Source organism: Dermacentor variabilis, chromosome 3, assembly GCF_050947875.1.
Source record: "Dermacentor variabilis isolate Ectoservices chromosome 3, ASM5094787v1, whole genome shotgun sequence".
In the NCBI taxonomy this organism is placed as follows: domain Eukaryota; kingdom Metazoa; phylum Arthropoda; class Arachnida; order Ixodida; family Ixodidae; genus Dermacentor; species Dermacentor variabilis.
Genome location: NC_134570.1, coordinates 229,697,559 through 229,716,175, shown reverse-complemented (window position 1 = coordinate 229,716,175; position 18,617 = coordinate 229,697,559). Strand labels below are relative to the sequence as shown.

Genomic DNA, 18,617 nt, shown 5'->3' with positions numbered 1-18,617 from the left:
TCGCGACAACAAAATATTTTTTTAATAAAACTGCGCTTAGCAGCTTCACAACACAGCCGCTATTTTGTTCTACCGGACTTCTCTATTCTCTTTTCTCCCCCTTGTCTTGTTTCAACTTCCTCTATTTGCAGGCCATCATAGGATTGCTTCATTCCCCCTAGCATTGTTACTTGAATATATTCCCAATAGCAGCGGATTCCATGGTGTCATTGGGACCAATGTACCATATGGTCTTTAAGTGTCCTTGTGGACTTGCCGTCTTGATCACACAAAATAGTTTGTTATAGGCCGTGTTCAGACTTGGCCCTCTTTTTACCAGTACGAAGTCATCGACGTCGAGAGTTGGTAACATTGTATTTTGCCTCTTGTCGAAATTTCTCTTCATTCTTTCACGATATCTTGATCTAATATCTTCAGTTCTTACTGCTTCTGTGAGCTTTATGTTGTTGTCTATACCAACGCTTATATCTGCAGGCAGATAAGGTTGCCTCCCAATTGCAGCAAATAGAGGAGTGCATCCCAGGCCAGTTGTATACAAGCAGTTGTGGTGAGCTACTTCTACTTCTGGACAATATTTCAAACCACCTGGGAATGCTGGATACATCCTAATGTATGTCCCTGATAGCCCTTTCAGCTAGCCCATTTGCTGTGGAATTATCGGGCGCAGTGAACCGTAACTTGATGTTACGCTTTTCAGTTCATTCCTGTAGCCGACGACTTCGGAAGGCAGGTCCATTGTTGGACAGAATTACTTTTACATTGTCAAACATTTTCCTGTTCAAAAAGGAAATTATGCTGTTACCATCTTTACCAGGCCTTGCTGCAATCATCCTGGTGCACTCAATGCACCAAAAGGAAGGCTTGTGTCTTCTGAACTCCTTCAGACTTTTTTCGTAGTTCCGCGGAGTCCAGATGAATGACCTCAAATGGCGTGTTAGAATATTGTGGTATAAGCATTTTTTGCGCTGGCTGTTTAAGTTTCCCTTTGTTAATCTGGCATTTATGACATGATAACACACAGTCTTGTTTTTTGCTTCATACGAGGTCATGAGAAGCTTTTTGTCAATTTTATGTAGGTTTTCCAAAAGCCAGCATGGCCTCCTGATTCGGGACTATCATGATACAGTTCCAATATTTTTGGAACCAAGCAATTAAGAACAGCAAATCATTCATTTTCAGTATGTTGTAAAACTTTGGTTCCTTCCCATATCCTTGCAACATAATGGCTAATTGCGACATTGCATCCACGCCCTTCATAGACGCTCCCGGGCGATGAGCTACTGCAAAATCAAATTGCTGAAGTTCACCCACTCAACGAGCTATCTTTCCTTTCAATTCGGCCATCTTCAATATGTACGTTAGTGCTTCATGGGCTGTGCATAGCTTGAACTTTGCACCTTCCAAATATGAACGGAAGTAGCAGACGGTTTTTAAAATGGCGAGAGCTTCTTTTTCTGTCGCTGTATAGTTCAATTCAGTTTTGTTGAATGTGTAGCTGTAGTATCCAACTACACAAAGTTGTTGGTTTGGTGGTCGTGATAGGTCTCTCTGATACAAGAGTGCTCCCGTGCCATAGTGAGATGCATCGGTATTCAATTCGAAGGGCAGCGCGAAGTCTAGTAAGCACAACAAAGGGTCATAAGAAATTATTCGGACCAGTTCTCGGCAGGCGTCATCACATGCTTCTGCCCAACAAAAGGGAACATCCGTCTGAGTCAGTCTTGTCAGACAGTGACTTTTGAGAGCATAATTTTGATTGAATGCTCTGAAATCGCCCGCCAAGCCTAGAAACATGCGAAGTGAGTGTACATCGTATGGCTTTACTAGTTTTGCTAAGCGAGCTGCCGATTCTTCTTTTTTATGCTTCATTGTTCCGTCCAAAACTGTGCCAAGAAATATCACCTCAGTTTTGAAGAACTCACTTTTCTTGAAATTAACTTTTAGCTTAGCATCAGATAACACTGCCATAATATGACCCAGGTGTTCTTTACGCAACTTTTCAGTTTTGAGTATATGATAATTTCGTCCACGTAGACATTGTAGAAGTGTCCAATGTAGGGATTCCAAACTGCGTTTATCATCTTTTTAAACCAACTAGGTGAGTTTTTCCATCCACAAGGAAGGTGATTATATTCGTATATGCCAAATGAAGTCGTAAATGTGTTGTATTGCTTGCTGACTTCTTGCTGTGGCACCTTCCAGAAGCCCTTGCACAAGTCTATATGCAAAAAGCAGGTACAGCCTCCAGTTTCATTGATGATGGTGTCAATCCTTGGCATTGGAAAAAGAATCAATAGGGTTTGGTTATTTACTGCTCTGTAATCCGTACATAGCCACCAGCTGCTGTCTTGCTTTGAAGCAATGGTGATAGGTGAAGCAAAAAAGAGACACCGATGGGCGAATTACATTAGCACCTAACATCTTTTGTAGCTCTTTTTTAGCCACGCCTTTTTTTCTCTCATCAAGTTGTATGGCTTTTTTTCTCACAACTGTTTTGTCAGACAGGTGATATGGAACTTCGAACTTTGTTGTCGCCGGTGGAGATCCTCCCAAACATACCAGTTCGGGGTAGAGTTGAGGAATTACACTGTCTTTCTTCAGAATCCGTAGGTGGTCTTCTTTTTGTCCTGACTCTGTTTGGTCAGCCTCTTGATCAACAGACACCATATTATCCTAATAAATATTCAGTCTCAACAACTTTATGTCTGGACCAGATAAGAGAAAGTCGTACTCCACCGTGTCTAAAGCTAATGCAAGCACTCCTGTCTCTTTAGATTGATACTTCTTTCGGGCGTGCCCGCTCACAATATTCTCTCTTGCTTCCATCATACCCACGCACAAAAACTGATCTCCCTCAGGATACATATTGTGAATTTGCGTTACTTTTCTTAAGAATGGATACAGAAGCTCCGCTACTTATAAGTGATGTTGTACGTTGTCCACTAACCTCAATTTCTCTATGTGACAAACTCACAGAAACCAAACAAACAGTCTCGTTTTTGTCATAGGGTCAGACTGAGAACCCTCATTTATTAGTTGTTTTTTTCCAATCTGTGGAAACTGCGCTCCTCAGGCAATGACTCTCTTTCTGAAGTATGCAATGACCTATGGAGACCCCTCTCTTGGTAACTGTTCATGAAACTCTGTTTCTCGATGCTTCTGCCCATTGGAAATTCCAATGTGGCTTTGTCGTCCTCTCCATTCAATGGCAGGCGATCTCTTGAAGTGACTCCAGCAAGGCCTCCATAGTTTTTGGTGCTGCAGCTTGCAATTCCCGAGGTAGGCCATGTATTATGAGCATTAACAACAAATTTTAGCAGAAGTTCCGGCTCTGCAAGTTGAAGTAGTCAACGCTTTTCGAAGAAATACTCGAGCGCTGCTCTAGACCTGTAGCGATAAAATATAGCTTGTTCCCATCGCTCAAGCGGGCTGCCGTGAAATGACGAGATGAAGCTCTCCTTCCACCCGCTCCATGCATCACATTGATGTCCCGTGATACACAGCTCGTACTGTTTTCTTGCGATGCCACTTAGAAAATGGAGCACATGGCTCACTCTTCTTTCATCTGTGTCCCAGCCGTTTCGTCGACAGGCATATTCAAAGAATGCAATCCAAGCTTCTGGATTCCCCGACAAACTATCAAAGGGTTCAGATTCCACACACTCTGTAGGAATGCTTTCTTTGAGACTCAGAGTCGAGACAAGGGTCTGAATCATTTCATTTTGCTGGGAAACTTGCTTTTGCCGAAGTTAAATCACCTGAAGCGTAACGGAGAGATCTGAATGGTAAGTTGGCTCCGATGCGACTGACTACTCTACTTGCAATTGCACAAGATGATTGAAAAGGGAGACTTGAAGATTTATCTTCACGGACCCTTTTTTCTAAAAGTTTGTCCAAAGACATAGATGCCTTATGCACAACAATAGACACGAGCTCACCTGTCGTCAAGTCGACGAGAAGATCGAGTGGCGGGTCTCTAGGGAGCGGGTACTTCGTGAAGACGAGACTGTCTTTGGCTGGCTGAACGAAGAAGGTTACCCACATCATGGATCGTATAAAGCCAACTGCGCCAAAATATGTAATAAAACTGCACCTAGCAGCTTCACAACTCAGCCTCCATTTTGTTCAGCGCACGCAGTCGCCCGTAGGTGCCTACACATCCGGTGCCAAGCACGAAAGTGATTGTATCTCGTATACCAAAAGGCAATCACCTGAATTTAAATCACCTGAATCGCAACGGAGAGATCTGAATGGTAAGTTGGCTCCAATGCGACTGACTACTCTACTTGCAATAGCACGAGACGGTTGAAAAGGGAGACTTGAAGAGTTATCTTCGCGGACCCGCCATCTCTAGCACCATAAAGAATTCCACGTCGGTGGGATGTGTATTTCCTCATCAAGGTGCACATTATGCACTGCACTAGGTGTGTAAAAACAGTCGTCACACGTTGGTAGCAACACGTGTGCCACTTCAAATGGTCAATCAACAAAAAATATGGCAAATCTACGTCCGGTCCAGAATCCGCACCCGAAGCCAGTCGGGTGGCACCAAAACCAGCATTCTTGAAGCAAGGGATGCATATTCCCAGACGATCGCTCAATCACGGCCTGATGCGTGGCACTCCGTGCTGCGACTGCCATCTAAAGCGCCGTAAGGAATTCCACGTCGGTGGGATGTGTATTTCCTCGTCGAGGTGCACATTACGCACTGCATTAGGTGTGTAAAAACCGTCGTCACACGTCGGTAGCAACGCGCATGCCACTTCAAATGGGCGATCAACAAAAAATATGGCGGACATGACATGTTCCCAACATACGTGATTGCGTCCGGCGCTTGGCTGTTTTTGTAAACAAAAGTGGCGGCACCAAAGCAAGTGTAATGTGGCACTATTTTACACAATTTTAGTGCAAGGCAATCGCATTTGAGCACATTTAGGAGCCTGCTAGCCTTGCGCAAGTAGGTAATATGCGGGGTCACGTTCCATCAAATTTCGTTGATGCAGGATGGTAGTACAGTGACATTTCGTAGTCAAGAGGTACGAAATGCATTGAATGCTATGCGCATTTTCTGGGGATACGAGATAATATTTTGTTGTGGCGAGAATTTCGATGTTGCTGGATTTCGTTATCACGAGTTTCGACTGTAATACTTTATCTGAATACATGGCAACATCACCAAAGTTTTGCCGCTACATTAATTATTACAAAAGTTCAGTATAAAGTGTACTCTTGAATCGAAACGTGTAGCAAACCTAAATTGGTTCTAGAAGCATTTAATAGGTTTTTCACATCTGTTTTCATTCCGAAAAATAATTTTTTGGAACTAACTCAACAATCGAGTGATAAAAGCAACCTCTGTATTTCAAAAAAAGGCATAACACCACTGCTTCTCACATTAGGCACCAAGTAATACCCAGGTCCTAGTATGAAACCCAACGAATTCTTAAAATGCTACTGTGACTGGGTATCAGGTTTCTGGCTATTATTTTTTACTTGTCACTCCACAAACGAAAAGTAGCACACAACTGGCTACTAGTGAATGTGGTACTAGTCTTTAAAACAAGTATAATAAGCTCTTTGTGGATAATTATCGTCCATTTCAATCATTTGTACGGCATGTAAAATTCTGAAACATGTGAACGTAAAGCCCTTACTGGAATATCTAGAAAACAATAAGCTGTTTTACAGCAAACAACACGGATTTGGAAAGGGCCTGTCGACGGTAACTTAACTGTATGAAACACCACATAGCTGTGCAACAGCGATTAACTCCCGGCAGCAAATAGCTACGACTGGAATAGACTTTTCAAAGGCTTTCAACAGGGTATGTCATGTGAAACTGATTGAAAAAATGTGTGAACTTGGAGTTGATTCTCAGATAATTAAATAGGTTCAAGTCTACTTGCATAACCAGTACCAATTTGTTGAAATATCTCGAAGCCGTTCATCCACGCTGCCCATGTAGTCTGGTGTGCCACAAGTGTCAGTTTTGGGACCTGTCTTATTGTCATTGTATGTTAATGATATTTTCACGGGGATTCACGAGTAGACGGCGAAGAGATGAAACCGTACATATTACAATATTTACAGGCTGTTGCTACTGCACAATGGCTGACGGCATCTCACCGCAGCATGTCCCGTCTTCTTTCTCTTCGCTGAGCGAAGCAGTCCTTTGAAGGCATGCTCATACGCGACGCTGCATAACAATATCGCAGTTGGTGACCATCCACTGGTTGATGTGGGATTGTTTGCGGATGACTGCATTTTGTTTTGTTGTGTGGAAAGTGTCAGTGACCAAATGATTTTGAATGAGACTTTGAATGCTATCAACAACTAGTGTACTACATGGGACATAAAAAGTAATTTTGAATAGACTACCTGTATGACAATTACAAATAAGGAATCCCTCTACAATATCCGTATATAAATCAAGTGTTCCAAGCATGTAAAATATCTAGGAATCACTATTACCAATAATCTGAGGTGGGACAAAGATAGTGAGAACATTTGCACATCCACTCAATGTAAGCTTGGTTTCCTAAAAAGAGGCTACGAAATGCCATTACCAATGTCAAATTCACGGCATATAAAACTATAGTAAGGCCAGCACCGGAATATGCAGGTATCATTAGGGACCCTCACAGTCAAACCAAAATTAGTAGATTATAGTCCGGAGGTTAGCAGCCAGGTTTATTTTTTTCATGCTATGACAGAAAATTCGTGACTTCACTCCTTGACAGACTTGGTCTAAAACCCTTGTCTCAACAAAGAAAAGTAGCACAGCTGAAATTTATGAGCTTTATAACCAAACTTGAAGAATGATCTAGACGTATATCTACAATGTCCAGTACCAGTATCAGCTCGTACAAATCACCCCCACGCCATTAAGCCTTACACACCACAGGTTGACACTTTCAAATTTTCATATCTTATTCGAACCATTGTTGAAAGGAACAGACTCGATGCCAACGTGTTCACAAGATGCCACTCAGCCGAAATGTTTCCGCAGAGGCTGAAAATGGTTTTTGCATAAATGTGTTCGAAATGCTCTTCTCCCACTCTGTAACAGCCCATAAGAGCTTAACAGTATCGAAAATAAATAAATAAATACTACCTTTACTCAAGTCTAACATGCTCTAGACTGTAATGCGCGCCTGTTAGCCATGCCCTAACAAAAAGAAAGTCCTTTACAGTACCACACACCTCATTCTTTTGTACAGAAATACAACTTTCTCTCATTTGGAAAATAAAGATTTACTCCCAATACACTAAAGTTGAGCTAAATAAAGAAAGTCACAGTTTCGCCCAAGAGGCGAAGCAGCGATTGCAATAGCAAATTAGCAGACAGACATATGAAGTAAGGATAGTAGTTTTATCAGCTGTATAAACTTGTAAACATTCGCTTACTAACTAAATTAATAAGCATGGTGTCGCACTTCTGCAAGCAAACATGCACACGTCTCACGCTATGACAGCAGAAACTCGCTATCAAAACGCTGGAGTGAGGAAGTGCGGTAGCTGGAGCGAGCGAATTGACCTTCGTGCTGCGATGAGAACAGAGCGCAGTGCGCCTAGACGCACACACTTTGTCCCCATCACAGATCGCTGTCAAAACAGGGGCCGCACCATAGGCCGCAGCCTTCGAAGTAGAATGTCTCTCCATTTTGCACCAATCCCGCACGCAAGTTTCGGGAACTCCGAACACCTGTGATGTGGCCCGATTTCCATCCGTCTCCGCACACATGATCACTTTCCTTTTAATTGCGGCATCATGATGAATTCGGCATGCCTTTGCATTTGGCACTTCCATGCTAATAGAGCAAATGCAGAAAATGGGACGACGGACAGTGGCCTAACCAAAGCACATTAGCTACAGCACATGAAGGAAGTTAAGGCAGCTAGGCAGCTTAAAGCTCCTCCATACACATTTTTGCTGGTTAAGTACCACCAACTTGCCCTCCTCTTTCACACTCCTGCCTCGCTCATCCCCTGAGCTTCCAGCATCAAGTGGAACTTACGCAGCCACAGCTTCAGATTTTAGCTGGAAGCTACATCACTGCTGCATAGAGGTGCAAGCATGCAACAAACGAAAATTCAGGAACCGGAAATGCTGGAAGCAGGACAACCGGGAACAGAAACCCCGGAAGTGGAATTGGTATGCATGACGAATTAAGGAACAGCAGCGCACATCAAATGTTGTTGCTACTTATCAAAAGCGGCCGTGGATCGGGGATGGAGGGGCTTTCAGACAGCTAGGCTCGAAGTGCATAGGAGGCGGATATTTTGAAATGCCGTTGGCGATATGGTAACACAGATTGAGGGTCGTACTCAATTCTAATGGGCACGCAATTTCTGGACCGTCAGAAAAAGCGTGCATTAGATTAGAATAAATACGGTATATTATACCCACGCATATCCATATATACACGCACACCCACACAGCCGCTGATGAATTTTTCACTCTAAAAATTTGGACTTGATTCATATTTCAGACTTACTTAATAAATGCATCATCAGTGAGCTCTATCATAGAGCTAATGCCCATTTGCGTGACCCAATTTTCCAGTCGAATTTAGGCCCCAAAGTTTGATTTTCGGAATAAATCGCTTGTTTCAAGCCACCCTACCCAATCTTAGAGGTCGCCATGTTGGATATTCTACTAACTTGGCCAAGCTTCGCTTTCAGTGGCCTGATTTATAGCCTCCAAGATTAGGAGGTACAAGCGCTATCCTCTGGTCTGGAGGCCATGCCCGCTCTTCCTTCGCTGACAAAACGCTCCAGGAGACACTTCCTTTTTCTATTTTTTTTTTCCAGTCAGCGCTATCGTCATAATCACTTGGTGTAGTTACCATTCTACACGCAGTGTGTCCAGAGAGCAAGTGTATCACGGAGACGTTGCATTTTTGTGTGTGTGTGCTTGTGTGTGCAGCCTCGCATTTGTGTGCTCGGTACTACCTCCTGTGCCTTTGAGAGAGCCAAGTGGTGTAAATAAATGTTGCTCGTTTCTTCGATCTCCATGGCGATCTCCGTTGATGGGAACCGCCAACACGGGGATGCTCTTGGTGATTGTATACAAAGAAGTCACTCAAGCACAAATCCAAGCAAATCTGATCCCCTCCAAGCATAGTATGAGGCAGGGCGTTACTAGAGATTTTTTTAAGCTGCTTTAAGCCTAATAAACCTTATTAAGGTGAAAGCTTTAGATGGCACGTGGGATGAACATTTGACCATCTGGCGTTATGGCACCCAAATTCCATGGCACCAAAATTGGGGGTCGAACCCTTTACCTTTGGTGGGAGTCAAACACATGACTTTTGGTGTTAATTATGGCAAAATGAGTTAGGGCACTGTTCATAAATATAAAGTTAATTAAGGCACTTGAACCAACGACCTTTGGTGGGAGTTCAACCTACAACCTTTGGTGTTAATTAAGGGACAGTTAATTAAGGCATTTGTACCCATGACCTTTGGTGGGAGTCAAAACCACTTGGAAATATGAGCCAACCAGCCATATCTCCAAGTTGGATTCCAATTGACATTGTGTAGGTCGAGAATCAAACCTTCGCTGTTAATTAAGGCAAAGTGAATTAAGGCACAGTCAATTAAGACAGAATTAATTAAGGCACTAAAACCCAGAACTTTTGATAGAAGAAGATAAATAGACAGTAAAAATGCATTAGAATGAAAATGTCAAGTAATGTAATGAATGTATTGTGAATGCGCAGGCTTTCGTCTTCATCCTCTTTAGCATATGCTTAAGTGGCTGTCAACTTTCTTTTTTTGGCTAAACAAATTTTTTCGGACTGTTAGATTGTCCAGAGCACATTTCGGTACCCATGAGGTATAGAAAATCGGTCAGCAACATTAGAGTGTAACTGACAGCGATATGGCCCGGACACCATCAGTTGCACTTCACTCCACATGTGTAGAATGAGCTGCGGAACAACGCTTCACAATGTGGTGAATGCAGTTTAAAATATGGATCTGGGACGTCAAAGAGATGCAAATAATGTCTAATGCATTTCTGCTGCATTTACCCCTAGATTGCCACTGAATCTTTTCCAGCCTGTATGAACAACCTCGAGGTTGTACTGCAACTAGTACTGCACTGAAGCACAATGCTGAGCCCACACTGCTGTTAAGGAACATGTGGAACAACAAAATAACCCAGAGGTTTTGATGGCACGCACCTTTCAGCTTGCAGCCTGACTCTCTGCACGTTCTCTGCAAGGCACAGCTGCACGAGCTCAGCAGCGGGTAGCCCTGCAAGGCCACAACGCCATTCTACAACTCTGCATATAAATGAACCATTGAACGCAGTTTAGCCATGACCTCGCCTATTGGCCAATTACCAACAAAGAAACTTCAATCACAACAAAGCACAAATTCTGTTAGTACAGTGAAACCTCGTTAAACTGTAGATGGCTGGAGCTCAGAAAAAGGAAGTACTAAACGGTAGTACTGCTTGATCGAAGTAGCACGAGATCACCCACTTACCTGTCAAAAACAGAACTCCAAGAGAGTGCGATGAAAGGGCAAAAACATGCAGTATTTATTCACTTCGCACGACAAAAGTGCTATTTTCGTTTGATGCCGTGGTGGCCTAGCAGCGATGACAGGCTCCAAACTTGCTGAAGCTGCGAGCCAGCTTTTCAGTTAGCCCCCTCCTCTCGGCAAACATTCACCTGGCAGATTCCTCGTTGGTGTTGCATATTCTCCGTGCACGGGTGTGGTAGCGCTGCAGAAGTCACAGGGCACCTTTTTCATTCCACGGTGCTGTTCTCGTAGTGACGACTGCATTCATAAGGCTGATGTAACATGCAGCTTCTGCCACTGTCGGGCCTTAATCGCCCGTGTTGTGGCTTTCCGTGTCGTCCTCATCACTATCGTTAGGCGACACTTTGGCAACAACAGAGGCAACGATGGCAAAAAGTCGAACTTCAAAGCTGACATCTGTTCACGGTCGCAGCAGCACTGCCGAGCAGCTTCTTCGCATTCCAAATGCCATAAACCATAATCAACGGTAGACCCTTGTCGCGTACCAGTGCCGACTTCGTGCCGCGTTTGATAGCATGAACAATGTCCAATTTTTCTTCTACGCTGTGCACTCGGTGTTTTTTATCCGAGCTTCGGCATGATGTTTGTCCTGGCTTACACAATGCGACAACGCTCTGGCACGGCACCAAAATGATGTTGATGTTGATGTGGCTTCATACTTGAAAGCACAGAGCGCTTGGAGGCCCTTGTTCTTATCTCTGAGGCTTGTTGTTGTGCCGGGCCACCCGATGGGGATGACGCACTGCCGTGATTGCGTGACGAAATGTGGAAACACCATGTGTTAACCAATACATACGCAATAAGCTGGTACGGTTTATGAGGATACAAAACACATTATTCAATGACCGCTGAGTCGGGGATCTGACTGGCTGAATCGGGGATTTGAGTCGAATTTATCGACAACTCAAAGCAAAGGCAGGAGTTTGACATAAAAGTTGTGCAGAAACCCGCAAGGTGGAGAGAATTAATTAAGAAAGGGATAATGAGACATGCACCCAATCACAGCAATTGCCACAAAGGAAACCCATACGGATGTCTCATTTTCCCTTTATTAATTACTACCCTCCACCTCGCGGGCTTCTACAGAACTATTATGTTCAAGGTCACTTTATTTACGTTCTAAGGGGGGACATGGCGATTAGAGATATCACACTTATTTTTAGACCAAATTTAATTGAAATATATAGACTTGTTCAGTTTTTCAAGCTGATTTCAAAAACGCACTTATTTTTTTATAGGTCAAGTAATTTTGGAGGTAATTAAAAGTTCACTACTATTATTTGTGGAGACAATAGGTAAAAGAAATCTGGGCAGAAAGTTATAATTAATGCATGTGTGGACAGCGGAATGTTTAAGAAGTGAAATGCTGCAAGCAGTTTTCAAATGCAACAATAATTAGCAATTTAGCAGTTCATCAAAGTCGATTGTTTACACACTGGCTACTAGGTCACAAGAACAAAAGGGAAAAAAAATTATAAGAAAATGAAAAACAAGAACCTGCTTGCAACACTTGAAGCTTTATGCATTTAGCTTTGTATACCAAAAAAAAGATTACAGGTCTAGCTGTCCTAGACCTTGAGATATTGTTGCCACAAACAAGCAGGATGAATGAAAAGCTCGTTTTGAGAAAATTGCAAAAAACAAACAACTTAATTTATTCAGGAATACTGTGAAATACCAGCCATAACAGGCTAGCATGCCCCTGGCAGATAGTCAGCTTGGCAACTGTTCCCTGTATGGCGCTTTTTCAAGGCTCGATTCATGTTTTCGAGCTGAAGCCTTCATTCGCCGCTGATCTTTCTCATTCATGCGGTCATTGCTTACTTTGCTGGGATTGAGGCTCAGCTCTTTGAGTATAGACGCCGACGCTCTGAAGTTGCCTGCATTAAAGTTCAGCACTGCCTCCACCACAGCTACCTCCACAGTGAAGAGAGAGGCATGGCGCTGCTTTGGTGCAAGAGACTAGATCATTGAGTGGAAGCTCTCGTTGCTGTTTTGGGTCTTTCCCCATTGGCACCTTTCAAGCAGTTTTTTATCACTTAAGCGCTCGTATATGGGGAGCAAGGGCTGGCAAACATGACAAGGCAAGTTGCGAGGATGTTTCGGTGCAAGCTCGCACCTGGCCTGTGCAGCATTTTGACGGCACCAGGAGTTGGGGCCTGTTGGGCAAAGTGTATGGTTTGCAACGGTGTCGTTGGAGGTGATGTGATGGTATGTAGCCATCACTGCCTTGTGCATGCCATCCACATCTCTTTTGTGCTTTTTCACCGCCCACCCATAGTACGCGCTAAGCCTTGTGATAAGGTCTGCTGTCAGTCGACTCTTTCTGCCAAGGCTCTGAAAGCCCGGTGCTTTGTGCTTCGTTGCAATGTTGCGCACAGCTGTGCCCATGTCCTTTTGCACATGATTTACGCAATCCTCCTTGTCAATCTCTATGTATCCATACACCTTTTTCTCTTGCAAGGCAAGGTACGTGCGACTGTCACCATCACTGAGCACAGTGGTGTAGCGAAGGCTGTGCCGTTCGAGAGACCTCCTGAAAGAGCGGCCTCCACTTCCACTTCTCCTGACTTCTCCTGGCAGTGTTCTTCTGGCACAGCGACTGGTGACTGGCCTTCCGATCTTCGAAGGAAGGATTATCTTCTTTGGGGTCCCGCTCGCATGCAGCGCAGAAATTGCTCAAGACAACACAGTCAATCACAAATCCAGTGAACAGTTCAATCACGGTGCCGACACCGATGTGCGAGGAATGTCCGCGGGTCATCCATGATCCATTGTACGACACCGCAATGTTTCCGGGATTGCTAAGGCACAATTCAGTGTAAAGATCGTGAACCAACCGCGCACATTCGCTTGTCAGGTTGCGAGCCGCGCGATCGGCTGCAGGTGCCAGCTTTCCATTAACGTAGGTTTGCCATGTCTTCCTGTGGAGTCCGCGACGGCTTATGTTCATTATTGAGAACACATCATTCAGGGCTGCTTGGCGATTTGCAGTTGCCTGCATAGCGCGAGCGGGGAGAACGTTCAACACTTTGCTGGGTTTCGACACTTTGCTGGGTTACGGAGTGCTTCTTGCAGTTCTCAATGTATGTCGCACCTTTTTTCCACCAAACTTGTTCCTCGTGTGGAATTTTCTGTCCAAACGGGCCATCATGCAGCAGACACTAATACTAGGGCAATATGGCGGATGGCGCACGGCCGACTGAAGTGGGAAGCAAACGACGAGAAAGAAATTCCACCAATCGTATGGCGCCCCCAAGTCACCTGCGCTCAACAACGAATAAAAGAGCGCACTGGGACCCTTCTTTGGCGTGGTAACTGAAGGAATCTAATGGCTGCATAGAGCCTGCATTAGCGGGAAATTGAAGAAAAAAGACCGCTCTTTGAAATGAGACCATGATGTCCGCGCTACTATGTGTGAAATGGCAGCTGCGGTTCACAGAAGAAGTGCCATTTTAGTATTAATTTCGACTCAAATTTTGCTAGTATCAATGAAATGAAGCAATGCTACGGCTAAAATACTGATTGAATAGTTTAGAAATTCGGTCTGGCTGTGTAAAAAGGGCTGTAGATTTCAGAAACACCATTTTCAAAAAGTCAGTTTTTTCGCCATTTTTTCATCCCGAAGACCCGTGTCGCCCCTTAAGGTCCCTGTGCATAGAAGAACTGGTGGATGTGTAGCTGCACGCACTTCCGCTTACATGGAACCAAGTCCGCCTGTATTTCTGCCAGTTTTGAGTTTGGCTGTATGCCGATGCAAGGACTGCAAAGGCTTGAATCAGATCCGTACGTGGAAGGCTCTGGAGCACACGGCACATCATCATGCGAGTCAGAGTAGCTGTTTGGTGGTAGGAGAACTTGCTCAATTATTTCGTCATCGTTCAGTTCAGCACAGAATGAAACCATGCTGTCGACATCTGCAAAGCTTTCAAATCTAACGGTGGCAGGAATCGGCACACCGCAGCCTAGCAGATCATCAACAATGTCTGCATTTGAGCTCGTTGTGGTAGGCGGCAGTTCGGCCTCTTCAGTTGCAGAGTCGGGCTCATTTGCACTGCGACTCAAGATTCACTTGGAATCAGACTGCGAGGGCACAGTTAGTGCCGATTGATGCAACCTATCTATAACTTCACAAAAAAGACTTCTTGGAACCAACAGAGCACTCTCTGGAACGTAAACTAAACAAACAAGCACGGCATGGCAGAATGATGTACGCAAGGCAAACTCAACAAACAGAATGGCGACAGTGGGCCAGCACAGGGGTGCCGGAAAAGACTGTGACGACCGCGATGTTGATGCGACCTCAGAATTCTGGCAAAGCCCCCAAGATTGGCGGTTACAGTCAACTCTCAGAGGCGTAGAGCGACAATCAGGGCAAGGCCTCCAAGATTACCATCCACCGTCTAATCTCCGAGGCCATACTTGTCTGGTTGAGATTGCCAGAGGAGATAATGGGTGGCAGAGTCGGCGTACGCTACAGTCATGGACGGAGTCCGGATAATTGAATGCGGAGCTGGAGGCTGTCCGAAATATCGGGCGTCTTTACACATTAAGTCTATTGGGCCTTTGGTGGTGCCGCAAAGCTGTCCGAATTACCGAGCATGTCCAGATTATCGGTGTCCGATTTATCAGTCGCCAACTGTATAGCCATTACAGTAGAACCTCAATGATGCCTTCCCGTTACATGCATTTTCCCAGCGCCAACGTTGGCAATTGAGAAGACAAAAAATGACCTAACAGAGTTTTGCCCATTTCTGATCGGTTCATGCGTTCCTGGAAAACACGATTTTTCGGCACCGATGTTCAGTACGCCGCCAAAGTGCCATCGTATGATACGTTTTCTGCCCACTAGATCCAATGTAAACAAGAAAGTGCACGAGGCGCGTGCGATCGAGTACAGTATATAGCTGCCCGCCGGGCAGCTTCACCGCAATACTCGCATGCCCGTCTCACGTGAAAACGCCAGCACGCGCTTAGTTTCTCATTTCTGCACCAGTAAATCTTCGGGGTGGCCGCGCGCAGCATTCACAGCTATCACTGCCAATCCTATCGTGATAACCATCTTTGTCTATGTGTTTCACAGCACGTGGTGCTGTGAGAAGCATAGGGCATGCTTTTAATAGGCGATAACTGAAATGCACCGCTGCTCTCTGCTGCAGACTGCAACCGTATACATTTTCCAGCCGTTAGATCCCATGTGAACAAGAAAAGGCGCGAGGTGTACACGATTGAGAATAGTATATAGCTGCCTGTCTCAAGTGAAAATGACGGCACGCACAGTTTCTTAATCCAGTACCATCAAATCTCCGCCCAGGTCATCACAGCTATGACTGCCAAACCTATTGTGATAAGCATCTTCACCTAATTGGCACTACACACCACGCGCTGTACAACAGCGCGTGGTGCGTAGTGTCAGTGGTAACATACTCAGGGTGTCTACCAAGTTGGCATTTCCAAATTCCCCGAGTTTTCCAGGTTTTCCCTGAGTGCCGTTGCACACTTCCCTGAGTGATGCAGAACTATGTTTTATGTCAAGACGGGCTGAAACCATCGCCTGATGCTGTCACTCTCTAGTAAGCACACGAAAAAAATAAAAAAGTGACTTAATCCAATTTGAATACTAAGGAGTAGTGTTTATGTTATTCAAAAAGAGAATAGAAGGCAGGGGTTAGTAAAATGCACAGCAAATAATGTGTCTTCGAAAAAAATTGCAAATGAAGTCGGATATTCACAAATACGAATAAAAAGGAGATGCACATAGAAGCAAATATATTCGAATATGAGCTATTTCTATCAACTAATAGCAAGCTCATGCAGTGGTATGAGGCCCGAACTCTGTCAGAATTGAGATTCTCTCTCAACCGCTCGTAAGTCAACCTCAACTGTCCTGACATACTCTCAGCGCGTGCACGACGCCTGAGTGTTGTGTTTCACTGCTTTAAAGAGTTTATTTTGGTTTGGATGAGGGACACCTGCATCTCGGCATCAGCCAAAATTTAGTTTTTTGAGCTCAAACTTCTTCAAAACGGTGGCAGCAAGCTTCCTTTCCCATTTTTCCTCAATGCATACATCATTTCTGTTCTTGTCCTCCTTCTGCCACTCGTTCACCCCTAGGACCATTTGAAGCATCTTGGCCAGTTGCACAGTCCACGATCGATTTTTAGAACTCCCTAGGGGTCGGGAAAACGTTCGAAAAATCGGCCAGTTGGAAAAAAATAAATGCGTGTCATTTACTGCCCTTAGGGGATCAAACCGCGACAGGCACGTTCGAAAATGCTCTGAAGGCCTGTCGGTACACATATTAGTCATATCGGCGCTCGTACTGTGACAGGAAATACAGGATGCACGTGTGTATAATTAAAGAATGCATACTGTGTTCCGCGCCAATAGCCCCCTCCCACGCTTGTTATGCTTCACTGCAATACTTCTGCGTATGCTTCATTATGTAACATTTCTGTACAGAGGCAAAGCTGATTTTCGGGAACCGGCATTATGCAACGCACCGTGTTTTCTAAGTTCCTAAGCCAATTAGGAGGACCACAAATTCGGAGTCCGTGCCATTGCTTACAGCAGCTAATTCTTTCAATAAAAAACTCGGCATCAAACGGCAAGAAGCTTCATAGCGAACGTCGAAGCAGCTAGGCCTAGCGTTGCCGCAGTGGTGGCAACGGCTGCCAGCGGATCTACGTGCAAGAGTTCGAGGTGGTGAAGTAATCAAAACGGCAGCGGTGGTACCTTTGATTATTGCCGTCTCGGACCCGCGGTCATGGCAAAACGTCCGGAAAATCGGACGGCAAAGAGTTCTTGCGTCCGAAATTTCACACGTTCTGATACGTTGACTCTATGGGTTACGTGGAGTGTTCCGCGAAGCCGTCCGAATTATCGGGAATCCGGAAAGTCGGTCGTTGACTGCACACTGGCAACTCCTCCAGCCAACGACAGCGCATCAAAGACGATTCATTACGATTCCTGTCTGTTGCTCGAGCCAGCATTACCGCGACTTTCGACCCTTTCAATAAAATTGGCGCTAATTTTCCCTGATAGAGGCCCAAATTCCCTGAGTTGTCCCTGACTTTTTTCAGACTACTCAAAATCCGAGAATTCCCAGTTTTCCCAGTTTTCCCAGTTGGTAGACACCCTGATACTGCATGCTTTTAGTAGGCGATAATCCAAACGCGCCGCTGTTTCCTGCTGCAGGCAGCACGACGTGCACATCACATTTCGCTTCGGCGGCATCCAGCGTCGCCCACCAGCTCAATTTCTTTGCATTTTCCAGTCACCCTTTTAGAACACCATGCAATAGGAAAACAACAATATGTGTCTCGGGCCACCAGATCACCACTAGCTCGGTGTATTGTGCCACAATGATTGGCGCGGCGCTTCACATTACGTAGATGTGAACAATAGTTGAGTCTGTTTAACTTTTTTAGTTACTTCAGATCGTACGTTTTCCCGGTTAATACATTTTCTCTCACAGTTTCTTCCAAAATGTAGGAATGAAGTTCTACTGTATTTCATTATAGCAAGTGCATCCACTGGTGCAAGGCATGCCAGCTGCATTCAAATTTTCTTGGACGTTGTCACCAAATGAAACCAAGAGATAAATCCGTTGTGATTCAGGTGCCTTTAAGCGCACTGTCACACCCCAGAATGAAATTTCCAAAGAAGCCTCACTGGAGCAAAGCAGTTCTGATGCTCCCAGTAGCTCCACCAGGCAGGCCTGCAGGTTCTCACTACTCTTGGACCCTGTGGCTGTTGTAACAGGTGGCTTGACCCTGTCCGAGGCTAGCTCGTCTGTCTCCATGCTGTCGACGCCTCCATCAGCTGCAACACTGCACACAAGGTGCGACATTTCAAATGGTGTTGCATTGCAGTGAGCCAAAGAAACAAGCCAAAGGTTATTAGAAGACAGGCACAAATTAACACAAACACAGATCAAGGAGACAAGAAGGGTGCTATTGTTTTATTAGGCCTTCAACATTTGCCTATATATTGCACAACCTAACTTCAAGACAGAACCGCGCAGCCAAGATGAAACTAGAAAGGAAACAGATAATGCT

At 44.8% G+C, this 18,617-nt stretch overlaps 1 protein-coding gene across 5 annotated transcripts in view; it reads right to left on the bottom strand.

Moving 5' to 3' along the window:
• Nucleotides 1-18,617, bottom strand: part of Ube4B (Ubiquitination factor E4B) — a 547,587-nt gene that overhangs the window by 454,054 nt on the left and 74,916 nt on the right. For 3 of the 5 annotated variants that reach the window (XM_075686926.1, XM_075686927.1, XM_075686925.1), the window contains exons 3-4: nucleotides 18,232-18,389; nucleotides 10,191-10,263 (exon numbers count right to left, since the gene is read on the bottom strand). In XM_075686926.1, the coding sequence (XP_075543041.1) occupies nucleotides 10,191-10,263; nucleotides 18,232-18,389 (231 nt within the window). Of the gene's footprint in view, nucleotides 1-10,190; nucleotides 10,264-18,231; nucleotides 18,392-18,617 lie in introns of all 5 variants that reach the window. The other 2 variants (XM_075686928.1, XM_075686929.1) reach the window with 2 other exon arrangements.